This window comes from Strigops habroptila, chromosome 1, assembly GCF_004027225.2.
Source record: "Strigops habroptila isolate Jane chromosome 1, bStrHab1.2.pri, whole genome shotgun sequence".
Classification (NCBI taxonomy): Eukaryota; Metazoa; Chordata; class Aves; order Psittaciformes; family Psittacidae; genus Strigops; species Strigops habroptila.
Window position 1 is genome coordinate 54385630 of NC_044277.2, and position 26269 is coordinate 54411898.

The window sequence follows — 26269 nt, forward strand, 5'->3', positions numbered from 1 at the left end:
AGGAGGAAGATCTTTACAGTGAGGGTGGTGAAGCACTGGAATGGGTTGCCCAGGGAGGTTGTGAATGCTCCATCCCTGGCGGTGTTCAAGGCCAGGTTGGACAGAGCCTTGGGCCACATGGTTTAGTGCGAGATGTCCCTGCCCATGGCAGGGGGGTTGGAACTAGATGATCTTGAGGTCCTTTCCAACCCTAACTATTCTATGATTCTATGATTCTATATGTCTCTGTATATAATGGTATAAATCAAAGGTGAACTTTGTAAGGAAACACTATGGAAAAATAGGATTTTTTGTTCTTTGATTTTATTTCTTTTTGAGGTATTTGCCTATATTTTGTAAAGAAAGAAATTATTTTGAAAGAGAACACCACCAGTTTGATTCACTTATTAATTAGGTTATGGTTTGCTTGTTTTGCTGTTGATATACGGCTTGAGAGAGAAGAAACCTTAGAAGACACTTGCAGAAATCTTTATGCAAAAGGCAAGAGGTAGGCTGCTGATTGCTAGGCGTTTGATAGAAATAAGCTTTAAGAGAAGTAAGTGTGTGAAGCCCCATTAAAGTTGAAGATCTGATCTAGAGAGTTTTAAAGTGATTTATGGAGTAGTCCTCTCTCATCTCAGTTGCTTAGTTTTCACCATGTAGGTACTTGTAATATTTCTTTACTTTTTCTGTCCACGGAGTAAGAGAGAGAAATAAATACTTAATGTTTTAGAAAATAAGGGGCAAAACATTCCTCTCTTTTGTTAATGTTCCTTTTATATCTTCCTATATCTCTATATATATACACATAATATCTCTCCACAATCTTAGTCTATATAGATCACCTTTTGCGTCAAAGAGTGAGCAAGATTCTTAAAAATGCATGTTTAGGACTTGAATTCAGTGAAGCAGAGTTACCATTAAAATACATGTGATTAGCTCTGAAAATGTCAAAAATGAGACAGACCCACTGAACATGAATGTATTATTAGAAAGCTTGCTGAATCCATTGCCCATTTCTTTGGTGCTTGTAAGTTTAACACTGGTTTTGTAGACAGTCCTAAGTATGTGAATTCCTCCCATTTTTGATGTCATCAGAGAGAAATTTGTATCCAAATTTTGCTTAATGTGATTACACTTCTAACAAGGTGCAGGCTGATGATTCCCTGAAGGACCCTAATGTGCTGTTTGGAAATCAGAAATAGAATTAATTCTTCAGTTATTCCTTTGTGAGTGTCTCTCAAATACGTGACATTTTAAATCCTTGCCTTAACTTAGTAATTCAGATGTTGTAAATAACAGCACCCTACAACTGTACTCCCTAGAAATCACCACAGAAATAAAAAAGTGATAATTTAGTGTCCTGAGAAATAATGTTGAGGAACAGATCAAAACTGCATCCATCTAGGCTGGCAGTAGCAGCTCTGCCATAACTTTGCCTTTCAGGAACAGTAAGTAGATACTTTGCTGTGTCATATCACGTGAATGTTAATGTTTTAGTCACAAGACAATATCATTTTTCTTGTATTAATGGTATGCTTAACGTGTGGTTGTAGAATAAGATTTTTTCGTTCCATATTTTAAGCTTTGACAGAAATAAAACTGAGTGTGTGAGATCACGTTTGGAAATCTAGAAAACGTGTTTAAACCAAACGGTATTCTCTCTCAAATGTGCTACTGTTTAAGCTGTGCATTTAGCAACTGCAATATATTCTGAAGACTGCAAGTTATCAGTTATACATGCATATCTGTTTATATTTACATATAAACATGCTTATCTCTTTTAACTGGTTAATCCCATTTTGAAGCCTTCTATGACTGCATACTGTATACCAGGAAGTATTAGAGTGTGTGTTTATTGTCTAAAACAAGTAACCTCCTCAAAAACCTTTACACATAGGTCTTTTAAGAAAATTTTTCTTACATGTAATGTAAATCTGATCTGTTATGAAATGGGCTTCCTACCCTTTTGAATGGCCTTTTATCAGGGTGTATTTTCCTGCTGTCACTGCTTCTGTCTTCTGTCTCTTAGGTAGTAGAGCACATTAAATAATTTGCTGTCAACTCAAATACAGAGTTACTGCATGAAGTGTAAAAAGACATATTTCAGTATTATTTTCCCACTGTTACTAATTATAACTTCTCTAGCTAATTTGTTTCTAATGTACTGTAACACAAAATACAAAGGGTTTGTGTAAGCTGTTGCTGAAGTACTTTAGGTGAAAGCTTTTTGTTTAATATTGCAAAGAATAGATGGTGTCTGTGCACTGGAAGCCGCATCTCATCTTAGACTTTATGAACAACAGGTGTGATGCACAGACTTATCAGAATATACTAATATGTTCACACTGTTCATTTAATTGTAGCTTTCATTATTTATCAGTAAATAGCTGAGAGCGTAATTGGGCTAAGAAAAAAATAAGGGAGCCCTATGTTACACTACTGTAATTGAATTTGATCCCCAAATATTTGTGTGCTAGATTGCTCTTCATCATAGAATCATAGAATGGTTTGGGTTGGAAGGGACCTTAAGGAGCATCTAGTTCTAACCGCCCTGCCACTAGACCAGGTTGCTCAAAGTCCCATCCAACCTGGCCTTGAACACATCCAGGGATGGGGCAGCCACAGCTTCTCTGGGTAACCTGTGCCAGCACCTCAGCACCCTCAGTGAAGAATTTTTTCATAATATCTAGTCTAAATCTCCCCTCTTTCAGTTTAAAGCCATTACCCCTTGTCCTATCCCTACAGACCCTTGTAAAAAGTCCCTCTCCAGCTTTCTTGTAGGCCCCTTTAGGTACTGGAAGGCTGCTATAAGGTCTTCCCGGAACCTTCTCTTCTCCAGGATGAACAAGCCTGACTCTCAGTCTTATCTTGGTACCTGTTGAGCTTCTTTTTTCTTTCTTGAGGATGTGTGATCGTTCTTTTTATATTCATCTATCTGAGTGCAATGCTTGAAAATCATAAAATACTTTTACTCTGCAAACTCGATTTTGGAACAATCACCTCTCTGGAGAAGTATTTTTTGCATGTTAGTATAACATTCGATAGTAACATTTTATATTTTAAAGACATATCTCCTAATGACAGTGAAAATTAATCTGTTTAGATGGTGGTTTTTAGCGTTTCAGCATAATCCTTTAAGCTGAAGGAGCACAAACTAGAGGGATGTGATGGAACAAAAGGAAGTTCTAAGAAATATTTCGTTCTTTTGTTTTTGCTTGAAAATCAGCTGCGTTTGCTCGCTCTTTCACTTTACTATTTGAAGTCTTCAGAGGTGAGACCAACACTATGAAACTGACCTCAGTTTAATGATGTTGGCTTATAAAATCACAGAAAATAATCACTGTCTGAACAGATCAGTAATAATAAGCTGGTACAATATGACAAACTACCTCGCCCACAGTTAAAACACAATTAGCTGCTCTTGAATTTCCAATGTGCTGGCTGTTTATTCTCTTTCGTGGCTGGCATGGATTTGGGTGGTTCTCTGTGTTCAGCCCATTACTTGTCTAATTTTTAACATGCTTTAACTTGTCATTGATACACTGATAACTTAAGCTGTAACCAGAGATTTGTCCTAGTCCCATCTCTTGTCCCCACCCAGAAAGTACTGTGGGACTTCTGACAGATATACAGTGGCAGATTAAAACTAGATGGCTGAAATGGTTATCGCTGTCAGCCGCTTGCCCTGCCTCTCTGACAAGACGTTGCAGTCTCAAGGCTGGCATGACTGATCTGCATGTCAACCATAGTAGTTTCCAGTCCAGCATATTAAGATAAACCGCAGATAGAAATAATGTCCAGAAGAGCCATAGGCTTGAGGTAATGTGTCAGGATTTGAAGGTGTGGTTTGGAGATCAAATGCTGCTTGGCTCTCATATGCGACGTGCATTTTGTCAGTAGTGTCAGTTTCATCCATCAGTGGTCCCCCGAGCCCAGGTCAGACATGTACAAGTGTGTGGCAGGTGGGCATTCCTCAGGTCTTAGTACAGCAGGCACCAGGCCTCCAGTGGAAACTAAACCATGCTCCTTTTGAAAAACTTGTGTTTAGGAGGAGGAAAGCATGGTTAACATCTCAAAGCCAGCTGTGCCAGCAGGTTGCTAGCTGTGTGGCTCCACCCAAGCCAGATGTGCAGATGTCAGGTGTGAACATAAGCCCTTACCATCAAATGTGGGCACCCTGGCACCATCCTTCCCTTGGCACCCCGCTCCAGTCTCTTCCTTCCTCACAACCCTGCTGCTTAGCCTGCAAGGTGGTGCTCATTTTGGGGGGACTGCCAGATTCAAATGGACCCACTGAAAAACCTCCTTAGCTTTTGATTCTTTCCAGAGGAGCGGCTGCACATGGATGGAGACTGCAGCCAATGGCAGAGGAAGGCTGTGCCCCCCGATAGACAGCAGTGCCTGCCCAGAGCTTTCAGTTGTGGGGATGCAGTACTCCAGCTCATTTACATTGGTTCTCACATGCTGTGTAGTGAGCTTGTGAACTAGAACTCTGTTCATATACAGGTTTTTGCATCATGTCAGGCTTGTGCCTATTTATTAAGTACTTTTTCACTGAAACACACAGTGTATTTGCAAAGTCAAATGCTGTTCAGAGAAGGAAAGCTGTTTGGTTTTCTGTGCTGTACAAGTTTCCTCAGATAGTGCATAGTGCATGGATAGACTCAGCACTATCCAGCATTGTGTTTATTGCATGGTCATGTTCAAAACCAGAAATGCGCTATCCCAAATGCACTGTTGCTTTTTAAATTATGCCATTTGAACAACAGAAAGGTTCACATGGTAGAGATTTCTTCAGGATGCCTGTGTCTGTTTTCTGCATAGTCTACTTTGTAAGCACTTTGGCCATGGAAATTATGAAATAATCTTGGTTAAATAGCTGCTATACGGTCAAATATGTTGCTGATGCTTAAACAGAATTGCATAATTGTAGTGTGAAAGAATATTTATTGAAACTATTCTGCTTAGGTTGCTAAATGAGGCATTCTCAACCCATAAAATACCGATTTTGCTGTGCATTCACATTTCTTCCCTCTCTGTCTGTCCTGTGCACTGAATGTTGGGAGAACTTGTGGACAAAAGAGGAGCATCTGGTGATTGTAGTAATGGCTGTAGTTGGTAGCACAGATATCTGGAAGTGAAATGAAAATTTGGCGTGAGAGTGTGGGAAGCAGAGCTCACCTCCTTTCCCCACCACAGTTAATCAGCCTCTTCCCCCGCTGTCCCAGTATGGTTTGGGCTGTTGCTCTGGCAGTGGTGTTGCTGAAGCCTCACAGTGTCTGCACCTTTTAGTTACTTTGGAGCATTGCCAGACACTCTCCTGACGCAGACAATGGCAAGATAACTGCATTTTTTTTAACAGTTTTTATTTCCATAACAGCAGAAGAGAATTTCCTGGGACAAAGAAAAGACATTTCTGTAGCTCAGGGGTGTTCTTCCTGCTCAGCATCACAGACCTGCTGCATGAGTGAACATGGGAGGGATCCTCCAAGGCTTTTATAGCAGAAAATGTTAGGCAAGCCAAATGACTACCAGTTCTCCTATATGGAAATGCATATAGATGGGAGTCTGTATCCATTTGTAATGCAATTCATATTTGGGAGGGAATGTTCATGGAAATCGACTGAAGGAGAAGGCAAAGGGTAGAAAAAAGGAATTTTGTAAAAGGAAATATATTTTTTTTTTCTTTTCATTTTAGAAAGCTTGAGCCATAAAACCCAGCCTTCTGGGAAAGGTACTAAGGTGAATAAAACGTGTGACTCATTTTTTGACTGAGGAATTAAATAACAACTGATATAGACAGTTGAAGTTTGTAAAAAACATTGTACTGTATGATGCAAGCCACTGAAAGCAATGTGTTTGGCTGTACTCTGTATATTACTTTGCTCATATTTTTTGTGCTGTGAACACCGAGTCACCCTGACCTGATACTTTTAAGATAATTGGACTTAAAATTGCTTTTAAAGTACAAAATCTAACAGTGACAAGGCATTTACTACAGGAACATGCAAATCTCTGCAGATGTGGATTGGAGAACACACTAGAGATGATAAAAAACTTGTCATTACTCACATTACTGTACATTGCACAATTCAAATGCCATTGAGAAATGAAAGGAAAATTCTCTTGTCCATTAAAATCTGGAATTCATGTCACAGCATAAGCACCATAACTGTCCTGCATCTTAACACATAGTAAACAAATTAATTTCTCTTAGATTTTTTGCACAGAAAGATGTGTAAAGAAAATAAATACTGTCATCAGCATTAATTTGACATCTTCTGAACAGCCACCTGAAACATGGTATACTCTTACCTGCATTCTACATTACTTGTATGGAAAGTCAAGTTCTCTAGTGTGTTCTCATTGCTTCAGTAACATTACATGATTGCAGATGAGAATGGGGTTTATTCTGTATTCCAGTACCTGCTAGAACTCCTGAAAACAGTTCCTACCTTACAGGGTTACAGTCTTAAGTAATCTGACCTGATTTAATAACAGAACATAAAGGCAGCACATTTTTAGGACTGCAGTCAAAACTTAGCAACGCATCTGTGAAGCGACATGAATCCATTTCTCTGGATACAAAAGTCGTGATGTTACCTAATAAAATGGTCTACTCTTGAGCCATTTGCTGTGCAAACAATATTCCAAAGAAAAAAAACCAAGAAATGACTACAGTAACATGATTTTTTATTTTATATTCCTCTACATATGCAGCACTCTACAAACCTGTAAGTGATACTGCTTGTGATTATTAAAGATTTCTTAAGATGAAAACCAACTAAGATAATTAAAAAATATTTACCATAATTCAAGAATTCTTTGAATTATGATTAAGGAGAACTAGACATTCAAAAAATCTCATTTGCACATACCTTTTACTTCTCATCCACACTTGCCCGTAATGACATTGTGCTTGGCAAAAAATTACAAGGTACATATTTAATGTATTTTTAATTGTCTCCTCATGTAATTTCACAACTGAAAATGAGAGTGTCATTAGCTGAGTCACCAATGTGCCTTCACATACTTGATTAGGAAAGTTCTGCTAGTACATATAGAAATGTCAGGGCGTGGTGGGGGCTCCCTATGGGTGTCTGTCATAGCATGACTTGGCAGTCACCATGTCATGCTATGGCACTCAGTCATAGCCTGTCCCACCGCCCCAGCCAGGAGTAGGGCAGCTGGGGTCATTAGGGCAGTCCTGGGCATTGGGTTGAGGTGATGGTGCCAGGATATGGGCCCACGGGTGGGTCTGGCATGCCATAGCGGATCCTGCTTAGCCACTGCATTAAACTGGGAGAAACGAAAGGCCTTCTTATGGCCCATGGAAACCCATCCTTTGTAGGTCATTCCTTCTAGGAGCTGGGGTGAAGGTGTTCCTTGTCTGCCACCTTAGCAGCTGCATGTGTCTGCTGTGGCGCTGTGTCCTTTATGTGGGCGCTGTGTCCTTTATGTGGGCTCTGATGGGTCAAAATCAAGACTGTGGCTCGGTTGAGTCACAGACAAAAACTAACCTCAATGACAAGTCCCAAATAAAGGAGGTCTTAATGTCTAGTGTAATTTTGTTCACGCTATTAATTAAGCTAAGCTTAGTGAAATGTCCTAACTGGTGAACTGAAGGCAGATTTCACTGCTTGTAAGAATATTGTGTAATACACACATTGCATATGTTTAAGAATAAGCTTCCTTTAGCTACTGGCATAAATAGTTAACTAGTTAAAGGGCATAGCTTCAGGCTGTGCCTTAAGAACAAGATGAAAAGATAATTGCTGGATAAGCAAGTGAGCATAGGAGACTGCAAGAGGGTAGCAGCTTGGCAAATGAGACTGGTTTTGAACCAGTACCAATCTTCTTTCAATCAGCCCAGTTTTATGTCTGTATCTCCCCTGGGCAGAGAAGGTCTCTCAGTCTGCACATTGTGTGGCTCTGAGAACAGACTCCCCTGTCCTGTGTGAGGCTGTAGGCAGTGAGGACAGGCCTTAGCCTGTGGCTTACAGTTCTGTTTCTTATGCTGCATAAGCTGATCTGCTTTCATTTTTGCTGGTATTCTGCTTGACATTCTTTATATTAAGCCTTTTTTTTTGTTTTGTAAAGACATATTCATGCCTCTTTTCCCCTTACCAATGGAGGTTTATTAGATCACGTGGCAGCCTGCCATCTTCCTCATTAACCAAGCTTTTTCCCAAATAAACATGTTCCTTGTGTACACATTGCCTTCTATTTATGATTTACTTCCCATTATAAAGCTACAATCTACAGTATTAAAAATAATACAGAGACAGATGTTTATCAGAGGTTGAACAGGGTTTTATTGTACTGACTCTGGTATTTGTGGTTTATATTTCTTTAATCTCTTCTAGCGAAGTGAGTTTCCTCCCACTCTCCCCAATTTACTACTTCTGCTTCTTTTTACTCTTATAACAGGTGATGATGCCCTTTAAACATATTTTCTTTCAGGTTGTTATGTGTTGCAATATGAACAGGAGTATGAAGGAAGTATGGTGACATACTTCAAATGGACTATTCATGCAAGAAATTAGACATTAGGCCTTTATTCTAGAGATCTAGATCCACCCGGAGATAAAGAGATTTTCACCTTCTGCTTACACGACGCCAGTAGGGTTTTTGATCACCCTCTGCTGGCTGTACTGCCAGGGCTGTTTCCAGTTGGATGGATTTTGGGAGAGTGCCTTTGTGCTCCAGCTAAGTCCCAGGCATCGCTTAGGATTTCACATTTGAGCTGTGTTACTACAGTTTAGCGACAACAATTTGAGATCACTGGCTGCGTATATAGTTTTTTACTTTTTATTCGAATGGATGGAATAGAAGTCTGCCCCTGGGTCAGATAATCATCTCAGACCCATTAAATAAGTAGCTGTGACATGCATCGTAACAGTGGCCTAAACCACCATATTTTTTCAATATGACATTTTGTTGCTTTTTTTTTCTCTTGGCCTGTGGTTGGACTTACATTACAAGAAGAAACAGCACTTAGCTATAATTAAAAATGCCCTGCAGTAAGTGGGATGACAAAACAATGGGAATGCTGTTCATATGGATGAAGTTTCAAGTGTAAGTGAAGTCTAAAAGAATTAAGTTGAATGCAAGGATAAAATTATCTTGTTGGGTAGGCACAGAAAGTGTAAAATAAGCCCACCCAATACAGCAAATACTGCATTTCACAACAAGGAAAAAAAAAAAGGTTTTTGTATCATGAGGCAAATGCATCTTTTGCTGTTGCAGCTGAAACATAACCTTCAATTATTTGATACAGTCATATATTAATGGGTATTTGTATGTAAAGAGTTTATACATACAAGCATCTACCTTGAACATGTGAGCAATACACTTACTTATACTACTTGCATGCAGTTTATAAAAACAGGAAATATTCATGATAGTATTCTTAGTATTTACTTTTTTCAAGGTAGTCTGGATCTACCTGGAAGTATGTTTATTAAAACTTTATGTTGAAGAATCAGTGTATCATCAAGAGAAATTTTGAAATTATGCTGAAGACATAATTCTGAACATAGTAAGACATAATTATAAGAAGAGCTGTTTTTTTCAACCTTCAGTAGCTGTCGTCTTGCTTCGGGTTTAGCTCTAGTCAGAGTCTTGCTGACCAACTGATGTTTCACTAATTGCCACTTGAAAATGAAAGGCAAAACTGCCTAGCTTTGAAACATTATTCATGAAAGAAGGATCGTGCTGGCTTGTTTTCAGAATGGGAGGTTTTCCCCCTCTTCTTGTCTAGACAGGCCAAGTGCAAGACTTTGTACTGAAAAGGGCTCTCTGGTGTGTCATTAGGCACATTGGTCTACCCTGGACTGGTCTGAATTTCCTGGTCGAAATGTTTTGAGGTCACTCCTAGTATTTTGGTACAGACCTCTGCAGGTTTATTTACTAACTTTCAGCTTGACAATACTCTAATATTTGCTTTCTGTTATCTCCATCAACCTCACTTAGCTCCACCTTGCTTTACAAGGAAGGGTTCTCTTCTGGTTTTAGTAAAAGCACACACTGTTTAAATGCATTTACTATGCAAACTACCTTAAGGTACTGCATTTTCGTTTACAAGTTGCAAATATCTGATGTTAAGTATGTTCCGTGTTTAGAAGTATCTGTACTTTCATTGAATAATCTCTTTAATTAATTTGTCCCATTCCTGCAATATGTTTTTGAGTATTTCCTTCAGACTCCAACAGAAAGTTATTATGCAGGCTCAAGTTTTACACTTTTGTGTCCTCCATTAGATATTAAATTTTGTTAGATTTAGAAGTTACTTTTGCACATGCATGTGTTGTGGGTTGATCCTGGCCCCACACAGGTCAGCACCCACACAGCTGCTTGCTCACCACCACTTCCTGTCCCACAGGACAGGAGAGAGAATAGGAAGAATAACAGCAGACACTGTTATCAACACTACTTTGGTCACAAAGCTAAAACAGCACCATAGGAGCTGTTTAGAAGACTGCATCCCAGCCAGGCCCAGCGCAGGATGACTGCTTTCTTGGCAGATAGATTTTGCTGGAGATCACAAGGCAGGATGACATTGACAACATGTTCCATTTTAAAATCAACATAGAATTCCTGTGGTATTGTGAGCAACCTACCCGTCAAGGCAGGCATATCAACAGGGGATGAGACACCTGGTGACTCCATTTTTAATGCACCTTGACAATGGCAATGTTCACATATCTGCAGGAAGGAGGAAGTAGCCGTAACCATTTACAAAACAACTTGTTTGAGTCTGTTTTTTGAATCCAAATTTTGATGTGTGGTGTTACCTTGGCCAAAAAAAACCCCCAAAAAACCCAACCCCTTAAAGCACAAATTCTTTCCTCTGGTTAGTCCTCTTGTGGTAATGTTAGTTAAAACCCATAACTTTGACTTTAGTAGAGCTACTAAAAATTTAATGCATCATTTGGTCTTTTGTCTGAAGACAGCATAATCTGGTGGCAAACAGGAACCCAAAGTTCTTAGCTTTAATTGCTTTTTAGATGACATCTTGCTTGAGCACTTTATATCAGCCATGGGGGAAGCATGGAAAACTTTACATTAGGACTCGACACAACGACACAGGAAAGAAATAGTGTGGCCAAAGTAACATGCCAGATGTTCTAACTTCAGGCAATAATGGTGTTTGATATTTGTCTTTCAAAAAGAAGCAGTATGTCCTTTACCACTCTAATTTTACCCTGTGTTATAGTCCTCATTTAAGACACCTGGAAAGTTTGAACCCTTCCAGGCCAACTTTTCTAATCTTCCAAGGCAGCTTTGTTCCTTTTTTGTTCCAGTTTCTTGCTTCATGAAGTTGCAGAAATGAGTTCTGAAGTGTTGTAATTATCAGATTGTTAATATCGAGACTGATCTTTTAACTCTGCTTTCCAAAAGTAACTGTTAATGACAGTTTCTTAGTTTCTTGGGTTTCAAAGGCTTATTCTGTTTGCTTATGAATTTTTTTATTCTCTATATTCAAACCAGAAAACCTAAGCCCTTAAATGCTTCTTCAGTTCTTCGTTGTATCAGAGAAGGACACGGTGACAAAGAAACAGGGAAAAATATTTTGTTTGTACAGTATTTTATTGTACAGTTTGAATAGTTGAAAATACTAGTGGGTTGGACTAAAAAAGCATAGATCTTGAGGACCTTATTTAGGCAAATGCTCACTAATTTTTAAGTGCAGTTTGACCAAGTGAAACAGAAAAGTAGATTTTTTTTCCACAGGAAATGCTTGTTTTTCTTGCGTAACATTTTATGGCTTTTATTTATATTCCTAAGTAGCATTTTCTGTTACACATGTTTATGCATATATTTTTGCAGCAGCAGATTCTTGCTGGTATGTGTATCAAAATGTCATTAATACCCTTGATGAAAAATGTTTAGAGTAAAGTCCACAAATCACTTCTACCTGCAAAGCAGATTTGCTAAGAAAAGTTATTTCATTCCCGTTCCCAGTTTTATTTCTCCTTTGCTATTACCGCACCTGCGTTACACATCAGATACATATGGGTAAATATCATGCCCCAGTAACTGGCTTAGGGGCTTTTTAGAATTAGAGGTCCTGCCTAAGTCCAAGTGTTGTTAAGATTAAAGGAAAGTCTCTTGTTGATATGGTTGAAGATGAAAAAATGCTATCTCTTTTCTTCAGATCATCTCTCTGAAGCAAAATCAGCCAACCCAAACTGCAGCCTTAGGGAAGCCCGAGGTTCAGGGAATAGCATTACCTTAATACACTACTTGTGAGTGTATTAAACTTTGCCTCTGCTTGTGAATGACAATTGCCAGAATTTATTAACATGCTGGAATTGTAGTCATTAAATTGTAATGTGTCTAGGTACGTCCCCTATTCTAGATGTATAGTGTATTTAACTTTGGAACAAGCCTAGTGAGAAAGCTTTTTATAATTGCATGTATATTTTTGTGAACATTTCTTAATTACATCTCAAATACTCACTATAAAGTATACTTGGTCTCATAGGAATTGTTCTCATGATGGAACCATATTTAGGGGAAATAATTGTTCTTTTTTTTTGTAGTGAAAGAAAAAAAGTAAAAATACAGCATGCCTGCATATAGCATTTAGACACTTTATAGAGATTTTAGAAGTTTACTGACTTTGTAAAGTGAAGTGGCATGTGGGAGTTCAATGTGCAGACACGGAGTGCTTGATTGTAATTAGTTGGGAGACTGGCAAATTGGATTTGGGAAGGTAGTTAAGGAATAATTGTGTCTGGACAGGATTGTTCCTGGTTACAAACTATACTTGTGCCTTACAGCTGATGCCGTCTTATGTTGTGCAAGACTTTTTAATGTGGGACAGTTATTATTTTTATTCATAGTGCTGTCTTGTTCCAAATACGCCAGGTGCCACACAAACATTGAACTGTAATCAACATCAACTACAAAAACAATATTGTCTCTTTTTAAGAAGAAGAAGCTGAATTTCCCCAAATGACGGATCTGGTTTAGTAGTGGATTGATTCTGGTGCTCTGGAATGTGTCCTGTATATATTTACATGTGCAATGCTACAAATGCTATATTACTTATTTGGTGTTAAGTGCCAGAGCCACAGCCACCATGTTAGCATCTACTTGAAAGATATTACCTTTAATATCAGTTACCCTAGCAGAGATTTCCTCACAATTTCCTCACAAATTTTTGTTTTGGTTTCTTTTTTGCCTTTCAGAGTGCAAATTCACCTGTGCCAGTGGTAAATGCTTGTATCTTGGTTCATTGATTTGTAACCAACAGAATGACTGTGGGGATAACAGTGATGAAGAGAACTGTCTGCTTGTAACAGAGCATCCACCTCCAGGCATCTTTAGCTGTAAGTACTAGCTCTTTGTGTGCATCCGTGTATGTATGTATGTCGAATATGTCTGTTTACTTCAGAAATCAGTCTGTTTGGAAACTTGGTCTGCAGTATGATACCTAGGGGGGATGAGACAGTGGAAGTAAATATTGTTCTTCTCTGAACCAGCATTTTTTTTTAACATGTTTTCTCTAGATTTCTAAACCTGGAAAGTTGTAGTCATGCAAAAGGAGTTTGTGCTGCAGACATTGACATTATAATCATATGGATGATATGTGGCTTCTGAGAAAGAAATCGTAATACATAAATGATTAAATAATTTGTTTTCCAAGGTTCTAAAAAAATAATTTCTGCTTTGTGCAACAGTCTTTATATGCTATTAAGATCATTAAGAGAGTTGTAATTTTTTCCAGTCACCATTCCTGTTAATCAAATACATTTTAGTAGTGCTGAGGTGGGCATCATTTAGTAGGTCACCGAGCTTTTGTAGGTATATATTTAAAATAGCTTTAGTTGCTATTCTTTGGTGCATAAATATCTCACACATAGTGCCAGAGCTTATCACGAGAATTGCTCTCTTAGTGCTTTGCCCTCGGTGATATACACTGAAATCAAAATTTGATTTTTGTTTTTATATGTTCTGCAGTAATTTATTTTTGAACCTCAATTCAGCTTTCTTGATGGAGGAGAAATTTTCCAATAATGCTTCTGGTGTGCAAGTACAATAGAAGTGTTTTTACATTATTTAACACTTTCCAAATGGTTTGGTTTTGCCAATACTCATATCCTTCATCATGCTGTTTCCCTTGTGGTTGTGACCATGGCTTAGGGACATCTGTGTTGTTATGTTATTAATAATAGGAATTATAAGTAGCATGTATCTGTAAGTTTTGTAACAAACACGTGTGCCATTAAGCAGGGTAGAATCACTGGAGTGGATTCATAATAGGAGACGAAGTCAGGTGTTGCGTATCCACCTTTCTTCCTCTGCCCTTTAACCTCCAAATGAACATGTTTATAAATGTAAACGTTTTAAAAACTTTTACTTTGCAGTACTTTGGTACCTCTGCAGTGATTTCAGAGGTTTTGAAATAATAACAGCCTACATATGCTTTTATGTTATTTCATTTTATTTTTGTTTTGATTTGTTTTTTGGAGTGAAACTCTTTCCAAAGCCCCAGAACTAGCCATAGGCTTTGGAGATGGGTCCAGATCAAAATGTCACATGCATTTGCCCATGAACTTAAGCTGACCTTGGCTTTTGAGTTGTAAAAATGTTATGCCTTGTTATTTGTGCATGCAAACCTTGTGAGCATATCTTCAAAGTTCAGATAGATTATTTTTATTTTTTTTTTTATTGGGATACTGTACAAGTCTTCAACCAAGCCAGCACAAATGTTTGTCCAAAGGAGCCATGAAAGCCACTGTGGTAGCAGATGGAGGGCAGGACTTTGGTGACAAGCAGCAGTTGGGGCATTGCAGGTGGTGGCCCTGCATGGCCGCAGTGCAAGAGTGGCACCCTGTGAGTTCCTAGGCAGGCTCCTAAGTGGAACTCCCGAAGCCTCCTTCAGCTTGAGGTCTGATACCTGGGGGCCGGTGGTTTTTCAGCACTCCTCTGTGCTGGTGGCAGTCATGCAGTAATCACAGCAGCGTGTTGGCAACTTCTGCTGGTCTTCTCTTCAAAAGGCCTTTGGACTGTAGAAATTGTTACTTGCTTGATAGAGGATCTGCAAACTGCTGGTCTTCCCCTAAGTCACATCTTTACAGATGTGAGAGCTGTTACCGCCCATGTGTCAGTTACCCTCTGGGAGGGTTTGAAAAAGAATAAAACCCAACATCTTCACATGAATTATGTTTCCTTAAATCTGTTATATTTGTTCATTTTCACTGACTCCTAAAATATGGTGTCAAATAGTCCTGCTACTTCAGATCTCTCCAGTGCCAAGTGAAGAGGAATAATTAGGTAAACAGTCTTATTAAGTCCTTTGATAGCTATATTTGCTGGGTTTGCAACAACATTGCAAACAAGGAGTTTGTAGAGAAAGTACTTGATTTATTGCTAGGAGCATTCAGAAGTGTTTAACTTTTTGCTTACCTTGTGGCAGGGAGAGCGGTTCATTATTTGTTGTGTTTGGGGATACTGATAGTGACTGTTCTTGCTCATTGTGATAGGGACTGCGTCAAGTGCTGGTAAGTGAAGGGGCTCCTGTTTGAAATAAAAAAACCCAAACCCCAAACTTGGTGAAACAAAGAGAAAAAAGATCAAAGCCAGATGAAAAAATAATACAGCCATAAATAGTATTTAAAACAACACAGGATAAGTGATATTTATCATGTCGTGGTTATTAAACAGGCTGCTACATGGTAGAAATCAGTGCCAACTGGCAATAGGAAAAAGCATTATTATGGACGTGGCAGTTGATTGTGTTAGCTTATTCCAGCCTTGAAAAACTGTTTCTAGAATACTTGCTAAAGTGAAGTCCGCAGGCTTTAGAGGGATGACATGTTGAATTGAGAAACTTGTGCATGCTTTTGCTCAGTGATTTTAATGGCGATCCCTACCAGAGTACACCACAGTGTATGCACTTGAAATGTCCTAGCTGATGAGGCTGCCTTCCAGTACAGAAGTACATACGTTCATTGGCCTCCAATTAGTGACAAGAGAGTAACACAGCTCAATAAGAAGAAAATGAGTGTTACAAATAATCACTTGAGGAATTTTAAAACAGAAGCTTCTTTCTGGTCAGTGTTACGTATCAGCTCTATTTTTGCATCTTCTTGCTTGTACGCAGTTGTTGAATGGGGAGGAAACTGTTGAAAGGAGCTATGTGGAAGTGTGTGCTGGTCTACGTCCAAGCCAGGTGGCCTTTTTCTCCCTGGGACTGCCCTTGTCTTTACTTAGAGCACATTGATACTACTATGGTATGCCTTTGTCTCTACTGTTTCTTCAAAGAATCCCTTTCTCATACTGTATTCAAACCTTCTATCCTCCTGTGGTGGAATCAATATTCATCTAATTTCACACTAATACATAGACTACCCCCAAATGATAAATAACTTTTCATACATAAATTCTGCTTTAGTCTATTTAAGCAGTATGTGCCATGTTAGCAGTAGCCCATATTTCCGGGCTACTGAAGCATTTCTCATTTGTGTCCTTGCCAGCAGCCAAATCCAGAATGTCTCATTGGAGCTTATTGTTTAGTTTAGTTAAGTTGCATGAGCGGTGGTATAGAAAGATATTTTTTGTGGGTGACCTGCTCCCTGGATCTCGTGATTGTAGCAGACGCTATCTGATTGTGTTAGAGGAGTTTAAATCTCCCGGACCTGGTGTTCCTCTCTCCTTGCTATTCATATCTAGCTCCAGTGCGAAAGCTGTTAATTCATTCTTTTAAATGTGGCTACTGAACTCAGTAAGATGTCTCACATGTGCAAAGTTAAACAAAATGTGTATTTCTGCAGCCCTTTGGTTTTTCTATTAATTTTCCTCTGCTGACTCGAAGGTAGGGTTTCCTTATGCTGCTGCATGGGCAATTTAGCACAGAGAAATTGGAGGCCAGCTGGAAAAAATCCGCACCAGCTCCAAGGTGTGTTAGAGTCTGATTTTAGACAACACAAGCTGCAATCCAGCAAGTCGGTCAAAATACACACTGAGGCATTTAAGCTTGAACATGTTAAGGTAACAGCTTGGTTTACATTGGGATTTTTAACACAGGTTGGGTGGTGCATGTTGAAGTGTACCTCCCTCTCCTTGGTGAGGACACTGCCATGTTACTTCAAGTTTCCCCACAGGTAGCCTTGTGTAAAGTAGCCTATGCCAACTTCCCAGAGGTCTACTTACTGTTACTTTCATCAGCAATAAAGACTTATTGATTGAGATAATGGAGATGACTGTTCTTTTGACAGTACTTGGAGGTTGAGGGTGTATTTAACGACACAAGGCCATGATAGCAAAAAATGTGATGAAAAGCAGGATTTTAACCCTTGCAGACTTTTAAACCTTGGCAGCAGCTTGCTGCTTCACATGACCTGCAAAACTGGGACTCCTAGGAACTGAAACAATGTGCCTGCTTCTAGCAGGACACAGTTCATTTGTTTGAGCATTTCCCTTTGTTTCACAACAAATGATCAGCCTGCCTTGTCCTGCTAAAAGTAAATTAGATTTTGAAATGGGAAGCGTAGTCTGTTGTCTGTTTGCAGACTGCAGTATCCAAGTAATGTCTAATTGAGAAGGGTTAAAATGGTGGAGATTTTAGTTCTTTAATTGGTTAGTGGAAAACAGTACAGGTAGTTATCTCTGCTGTGATCTGTGTGTGTTCCTGGGCATATGAAACACAAATATTGACATACGCGAGAATTCGAAGGAGAATAAAATCAGGGAGAACATATCCTTCTTGTCATGTGAAAATTATGTCTACATCAAATTCAAGTTGTCAGCATTGATGGAGGTGATGTGTCATGGCTGTTTTGGCATAGAAGAGTTTGCTGTAGGAGTTCATTTTCCTGTGCAAGGTAAAAAAAACCCAAACAAATCAAATATATAGCTCTCTCTTTCACCACCCCCACCTACTTCTGTCAGCTCTGAGCCTTGCAGGGATCTGCAGGGGGCTGGAGAATGATTCTGTTTTAAAAACAAAAAGCTCAATCAAAGGAAAATATTTTGTTTAAAGAGACCTTTGGCATCCCCCTCTGACTGTGACACCGAATTTGCGCAGATAAAAACAACCGCTTAGATTTACATTTTGATTGTGCTGCTGCTTTCATGTGTGCCGGGCTGTCCCACTTCAGGTGAAATTTATCCATTTCTTTAAATATTTAGCAGTCTAGCGTTGATGTTAATGAAAGTCTGGCACTGCTATTTTGAGCACTGCAACAATGATAGTAATTTTCAGTGTCAGATTACTGCTTCTCAGAGGAAAAGGGAGATGGGAGGAGGGAAGAGCGGGGGAAAAAAAAAAAAGAAGGAAAAAATTGTTTCGGGTCTAATAGAGTTTGTCATCAGCCTGGCTGTGCCAGACAGATGGATCATGAATACTGTCTAGACGCTCTCTGCCTGAGTGGAGCTGTGGTCTCTAAGGACAAGCAATGAGACGCCGGCTTAAGTGACTGGGGAAAGTCAGGACGTGCTCCCCTCTAATCAGATAGCGATCTGGCCTGATCCTGCCCTGCCGGCTGGAGGAGAGGCCCTGCTGGTGCTGGGAGCCGGTCATTACTGATCTCAGCTGAAACTTGGCTATTATGGGGCTTGGGGGGGGGGGGGGGAAGGAGAGGGATGGTGTTATGATGCTATTGATTTCAGCTCCATCTGCCCAGGGACTGCAGGGTGATTTAGCTGGGAGTATAGATCTGGGGAGGGGGTGGACTGGGAGAGCTATCACCTGGCCATAAAGCGCATGCATAAAACCACACGGTCACCTGTATTTATTGATTGGTTTAGCCATAGTATATACTTGAAAATGCTTATTTACTTGCTTACTTTTTCTTGGTTTGGCCCACTTTTTCAGAAGGATTTGTCTCTTCTCCCTACCTGGGGCTCCGTATGTCCCCAGCTATTAAGATGAGGTTACATGAGGCTGCCTCCAGTTTGGAAAGGAGAAGCTGTGTTAACCAGGTGAGACTCATAGCCTAGGGCAGATCTTGAGCTATTTAGTGATCTCTCTTGCTGTTACTTGTCCTTTTTCTATCACTATGCACAGTTAATGATAAGAAAATAAAAATTTCTAATGTAGGTGAAGCAACAAATATTTTTGGACTGGTGGAGTTGTAACACAAACATAATTCGATACACATGCAAACTTATTTAAAAAGCAATAGGTTCTCTGGGTTTCGTATTACAAAATGAGCCATAGCATCATAGCATTGTGGATTTGTGTTCTGTGTATATATAACTAAACACCAGATAGATATTTTTAATTAGAAAATACAGTTGGTTTTCAGCCTGTAGTGCAGTCTTGTTTCTTAAAGTGCTATAAGCAGCTCCTGTGCTTTGTTTTGAAATAATTTCATCTCTGCATGTTTTTGAAGCACATCATGGAGCGTTAGGAATTAATATGAGGTTGAAAATCTGGAAAAAGAAAAAAAAGCAAAGAAAAATATTAAGGTGAATTTTGTGTTTTTCTTTACTGTTTTGTATGGATTTTTAAAATTACTGTATTTCCTGGTGTTTAATAAATGGATGGCAGTTCTGGTCCCATGAATTCTGTTAATAAAACTGCAGTGGAATTCAGTAATGCTAGAGTTTGCCCATTCTTCATCCAGAGCCTTACAATATTAGCAATTCGGACAAGCCAGACACACATGTACGTGGCCAATAACAACCATGAAATATGCTGGTACAGCATCAGGTATTTGCATCTGCTTACAAACAGGGCTGAATTCTGCTCCTGGTAAGGAATTTAGATTTCACAAAGTTTTCCAGCTGAACATTAATCATATTTTTACAGTTAATGAGAAAATAAATAAAAGCTCAGAGTGCCCTGCAGATGAAAATGTGGGAATTTCAATAGCTCTCAAATGCTATATTATTCATTCGCAAAATATGTAAGTCAGTTATATCACCCTTAATCAAGATCTAGAAACAACATTTGTTAGAACTGCTTGTGTTTGTTCTTCATACACATTTCATTCACTCTCTCTTTCATTCAATTCCTGTTAGCTTTTAGGAAACTTCATCTAGTGCTAAACATTACAGTTTAGTATGATTATGCATGGTAATGCTTTTCTTTTTTCTGCTACTGATTTCTTACAGATGCAAAAGAGAATTATAAGTGTTCAAAGTGTACAGTGTATTAAAATCTTCCTTCAAAGACTGATTTTTATGTATCTGAGAGAGTGCCTAAACCTCAGGCTGGAAACATCAGAGCAGTAGTGCCAGGCATGGTGTGACTTTCTATCTTACGGGTATGCTTGGCTGTGCAAGAGACAGGAGCTCCTTGTGGGCTGCTATGAGGCAGGGAAATGGCCTCCCACAGACTCTGAGAGCACCCTTATTCAAACTGTTTTCTCCACCAGAAGTGCATGGTAGCAAAAATATTTCGTAAATCCAGGCTAAAAACCAAAATACAAAACCCCACAGCACAGTATCATGCCACAGGCACAATTCCCCTGGAGAGAGGAGGAGAATAAACTGTGAGACAATTATTTCCAGGCGTTATTTCACGTACAACTAGTACGTGCTCAAACACACCATCAGAAATCATACAGAGTGGAACTAAGCCACTTTTTGTTGATTTTATTTTCAGTCCACATTAGTAAGTGTTGTTCATTGATGTCCTTTCTCTCTACATTTTCCTTTGCAGGGGTCACCCTGTGTAGCGCGCTAGGAGCTGCCTGGCTAAATCTCTGTAAATTTTAGATGCAGTTCTGAAATCCTCCTGTGTAGTTTTTAAAGCCACTGGTCTCCGTGTCATTCATTCAATTCACATTGGTTATTGCTGGTAAATGCTCATTAGGAGCACTGCATTTGTGTTGTGTTTGCACTTGGTTAATAAAAGCCTAGAGGAGCAGTCACAAACTATTTCTTCTGTACAGCATTGGAACCTGTTTAATGCTTAGGTAGTATGAAGATTACTTATATTTTCATATGGTTTAAAGTGTTTCAGAGAAAGTGCTTTGAGGAAGCTTTTTAAAAAGAATAAAAAATCGTTTTTAAAAGTCACAAAAAAGGGACACAGAGGCAAACTAGTCGACCTTCCTTCCCTAGGAATGATGCAGACTGTGATGTTTGATTGCTTTTCATTCTGCAGATGCGTATCTGACCCTTTATCTCCAGAAACTCTTCATCTCCCTGATGAAATGAACCACCTGAATTTTTCTTACACAGGCTCATCTTCTTCTGTTTTGAAGTAACAGCTGAGGTGAAGGTGAATTGGGAGTTTGCTTGTATGTTCTGGTGTAAATAAATGCACACTGAAAATTTTCTGCCTGAAGTTTCTATGTAGCTTAACATGTAGCATCATGTCCCTGCTCAAAGAAATCCATGCTTTTCAGTCACCTCTGTGGTCTGTATTGTGTGTGAAATGATATTTTCCCCTATCATGTACTGGTAACCAAAGCATGTTGCTTTGGCCATTAGTGTGCAGCTACTTTTCTCAGACTGGGAAGTCTGAGAAACTCTGTTTTCTCCACAGTTTTGCAAGTGCTTGAAACCGGCGTAAGCCCGTGTTGTCCCTTGTGGTTGCTGCCTCACTTGTCCGTGTGCAGATGTGCCATCACAAGGAACATGGTTGGAGACCTGGTCTGCTTCTGATGAACTTTGAGAAACTTCCACTTTGTTTTGGCTGGTGTCATGTCTTTGATTCTCTTCTCAGCTCAACTGTGCAAACTCTTGTGCTGGTGCAATGCAGAGGGCAGCACAAGTAGCTATGTTCTGTGATGGTTTATCTTTGACTGCTTTAACATTTCCATGAAACAATAGTGTTATTAAATGCCTTAGTCGTTGCCTTACTGAAGCATATGCTTAACGACCTCTCCTTGAATACAGGAGAGTTTGGGAATGAAAAGCTAATTGTTGCTTCCCCTCTTCTCCCACATTCTGAAAATCTCATCATTTGTCACTTTTTGTTGCAGAGAAATGAAACAGAAGAATGAAGCATCAGAAAGGGTCTCTTGTGACTGTTCATGGCTTGGGTTCATTTGGAATGAACCCATGCTAGTAGAATGTAATGTAACATTTCAGTAACAAAGTCCAGTTTGGCTTAAGACATGGGGCTTTATTGGAATATTGTTAGCTAGTTAAATGAGTTCATAGGAACAGCTGTCCTGGGTCAGATCAAAGGCCCAGCTAGCCCAATATTGAATCTGGCACTGGCCAGTTGCAGATACTAAGTGAAAGAGTATAAGTAAATTAGATAAATAGTTGCATTTTTCCCAGTAAACCTGGTTCCTTGGAGGAACACTGCATTGCTCTGCATGAGGAGCACAGGATTTCTGTCCTCCAGAGAGAATTTGGCATTTAGAAAGGGCGGGAACTGAAGTAAAGAGAAAATGCCTCATTTCAGAAGTGTAAGAACGAGAGATCCATCAGCCCTTAGCTAACCAGTAGATGTGTGGGCACGTTGGTTTCTTCTATATTCAGCACACACTTTTCATGTTAAGGCATTTTGAATGTAGGACACAAGCTTGGAAGTGCTGAATTCATATCAACCTGAAAGACATATTTGCCTGAGTCTTTTCACTTATTTTGTGAGGAACAGATATTTTTCATTTCTCTAAGCTTACTGTTTTTTGTGTGGTGGTGGGGATTTTTGGTCAGAGTTTGTGGACTGTGTGATGGGTTTATATTAGTTAATGAACAAGTTCATCTTGTGATGAAAGTAGGCTTAAATTTGGCTTGGATGTTTAAAAAACAAATGCACGCACAAAGCCTACTGCATGTAGAAAACAGTTGTCACCTGTGCCTGTGTAGCACACAGGCATCACATACGGTGGGAGGTGTGTGTATCTTACAGCAGCCTTGAACTCAGTTTTGGTTTATTTACATACATGTTGTATGCAATCGTAAAGAGTGAATAGAGACTGGTTAGCATTAAGAAAAATAACAGCAATGTAGGAAGAGACGTACCTCAGCTCATGAAAACATAAATTGGGGTTTCTATCTTTGTTTAAAAATATCCACTCTTTTAATTACAGGTTTAGAGTTAAAATCAAAGCTAAAATATTTTTCACATTCAATTTAGACCATAGATGAGATAGTTGAGCAACTGTTTATGCTAAGCCACTGTTAGGAGCTAAAGGAAAACAGATCAGGAGAGTGAGTTGTTAAATTAATTGCGTTTTGTATGTATGTGATAGATGACTTTTCTCTAACTTAACAACACAGTCTAAGAGGCTAGAGATGCATGTAGCACAGTGTTAGTCCAACCATACATGATAAGATCACAGCTCTACTTATCTTTCCAGCAGTATTGCTACACTGGTAGCTTCCTCTTTCCTTCTCAGATTTCCCCTTCTTCTTCCCTTCTGTTTCAGTATTGCTGTGTAATAATTTCATTAAAGTAAGACAGATTAAGGACCTGGGTGGTGTAGAGATAATAATGACGCACTATGTGAATACCGAGTCTGGCACCTAGTAGCACCTTGATAGAAATAGAAAGCTGTGATCACAGTATTAAAATATGCTAACAAGCTGAAGGAGCTAATGGGCTTAATTTTTACAGTGCAGATGTTCATCCAGCACTTGGGCTGAATGCAATAACAAATGGGGGGGGGGGGGCTGATGGTGATATTATTGTGTTCTTGGCAGCACAGTCCTCCAAAACAATCTTCCTTTCTTTAATATCTTACCAAGATTTAGAATGTTCTTTTTTGTGGTCTAAGATAACAAATGTAAGCGTGTATAAACAGATCAGTGTGACTAAGGCTGGTTGGGCTAGAGTTGTCTGTATTCAAACAGGGGGTTCTGTGAGAATAGGGATTGATATCTCAGTTCTTGGATAGTTCATGCTCTACATCTCCTACTAAATTTCAGATAATTTTGTTGTTGTTGGTTTCAAAACCTAGCTCATCTGGCCAGAATAAGCCATCTGCTTTGAGAAACTGTAGAGCCACGGTATGATGTAAGGGTCACTTCCCAGTGTTTTCCAGAGGAGAGTCAGTAGTCTTCTGGAGAACACAATGGCCTGTATTCCACTCCAGTACCTCAGCCTGGCCACCCATCTCATGGTATTTTGCATATTCACTCTCTTCCTTTATGTTCAGTGCTTTGCAGCTAATGCCAAGAATGATATTGTCATCTTGCAGAACCTTTCAGCTGTTTCAGTCAGAAATGATCTTGGCTTCTTTCTAGCAGATTCAGGTATTCCTGAAGAAATTACCATTCGTTGTCAGGAATCATTATGTTGCAAACCTCCTCTTTTTTTTTCCTCCCCAACAAAGGTACTGGCTTGTTTGTTTTAATTACCAGGATGAAAAGTGCATGTGGCTTTTGTTTGCAATAAGCTGCAGCTCTCAGTGTGAATACCTGTCACTTTTGATAGGCTATTACAATGTAGATGATCAGTCAACTGGCCGTGAGTATTTAGGGCTGGCGGTGCTCCTCCAGCAAATGCATTTACTGTGCTATGTAACACAGGTTTCAAACTACGTCCCCTTTTGACAACCTGATTAGATAATGTATGGGGAAAATAATTTCCACTGATGTTAGAAGACCAAAGGGCTGAAATGAAATGAGGAGTGGAAGACTTAGTGATCAGTGAATAGGTTTCGCCAACAATTCCAAGCTTGCTTGGCATCACTGCCATAGACTTTCTTTGCAGTCCTGATGAAATCATTATTGGTTTTCTTCCCTAATTATTTATAAAATGGAGATAATGATGTTCATTTACTTTGCAGAAGTAATAAAAGAAGATGAAATTTTTATGTGGTTGAAAAACATGGGAAGAGATGTTAAACTGTAATAACCTCAGAAAATGGATATTGCACTGGAAAAAATAACAATGATAACCTGACAGAACTTAAAAAAAAAAAAAGTTTAGAAAGTATGTGCTTTATGTTGTACATACTGTCCAATTTTAATAAAATTATCTTTAATTTTTCACCAGCACTTGTATGTCAACATCTAAGAGCAAGGAAATGGTTATGCTAAATAATAGTTTCTAAGTAGGTACATAAAAAGTCAGTTTACATTAAAATGTGACTAGAGACAGAAGAATAGGAGTGGGTTTCATCAGTCATCTGTAAGTCCACAATTGGAGCAGAATATCTTTAAAAATGGTGAATGTAATGTAATGTAATCATATTTGGTTGTGTTTTAGTGAGGTCTGAAGAGGAATATCAGAAGGATTTGATCAGATGAGGTCAGCAGTCAACAGAACGATAGATGAAATTCAATCATCTTGATTAATGCAAAGTAATTCATATGGAGGGCAGAGTATGTGCTACAGTTTAGGCGATCCTAATTAATTGTGTAATTTAAGGAAAAGGACCAAAGCATCACTATGAAGGGCTGAATGAAGACCTCCTTAGAGAATATAGTTGCAGTCAGATATAATAGTTTGAGTCATTAAAAATAGGATGTGAAATGTTACGGTGCTGTTACATAAATCACCGTTATCTAGAATGCTGAGTTCACATGTTGCTGCAGCACAGAAAACATGCTGCAGATCTAGAAAACATAGGAAAACAGCAGAAAGAAATTGTGAACAGACTTTGATATGAATCGAGACCAAAAAAGTTTGGAATTGTTTACTTTTGAGTCTAGGTAAAGAGTGGGGAAATAAAAAGGTACACAGAACTATGGTGTTGAAAAGAAGGTGGGTCAGGAGCTTAGGCTGTGTTGTAAGATTTGAAGATCACCCAGTGCAATTCAAAGCTGATACAAAATTTTTTTCATACATCCTGTCTTTAAGCTGTATACCCCATGTACAGTGTTGTTGAGGCAAGAATTTAGTGGTATCTAAAGACAAGAAGCCTCTGAACACTGAGTCCACTTCTGTGTAACCTATCCAGAGAGACGTTAGGAAATGTATAAGGCTGAGGTTTAAGTCTTTAAACTTATTTCTAATTGTAAGATTGGGTTGAGAGCTTGAGAGGACATTTCCTCGGTCTTTTGGAGAACTGAATGTCCTCATGCAGGAGGGCAGTGCATACGTTCCCATGTGTGGTGTGAAACTGAAGTCCATAATAAATAGCTTGGAATACCGTTTTAGTGCAGCTATGTGCAGCTTCCTTAAGTAATTACTGATATTGCATGTAGCAGCTTTCCATCATATCTTATAAAGCAGAAATCTGGACTGTCTTGTGTATCTGTTTTTCATAGAAGGTAGTTAACTAGTGAGGCTGGCACATCGAGTTGCTCAGCAAGTGAAAACTGCGGTATCTCTGCCAGCCAGTGCTGGATTACCTATTGCACACCAGGCTCTAGCCCTGCGAGGGGTGATGAGCACATCCCCAGCACAGGAGAGTGCGCTGATGTGAAATGTGTACTAGGAATTGCAGAGAAAGCTGGTTTAGGCAAGCAAGGT

At 39.1% G+C, this 26269-nt stretch overlaps 1 protein-coding gene across 3 annotated transcripts in view; it reads left to right on the forward strand.

The window, feature by feature from the left end:
• Window positions 1-26269, forward strand: part of LDLRAD4 (low density lipoprotein receptor class A domain containing 4) — a 305806-nt gene that overhangs the window by 139926 nt on the left and 139611 nt on the right. For all 3 annotated transcript variants that reach the window (XM_030486634.1, XM_030486652.1, XM_030486644.1), the window contains one exon: window positions 13182-13322. In XM_030486634.1, coding sequence (XP_030342494.1) covers window positions 13182-13322 — 141 coding nt within the window. The remainder of the gene's footprint in view (window positions 1-13181; window positions 13323-26269) is intronic.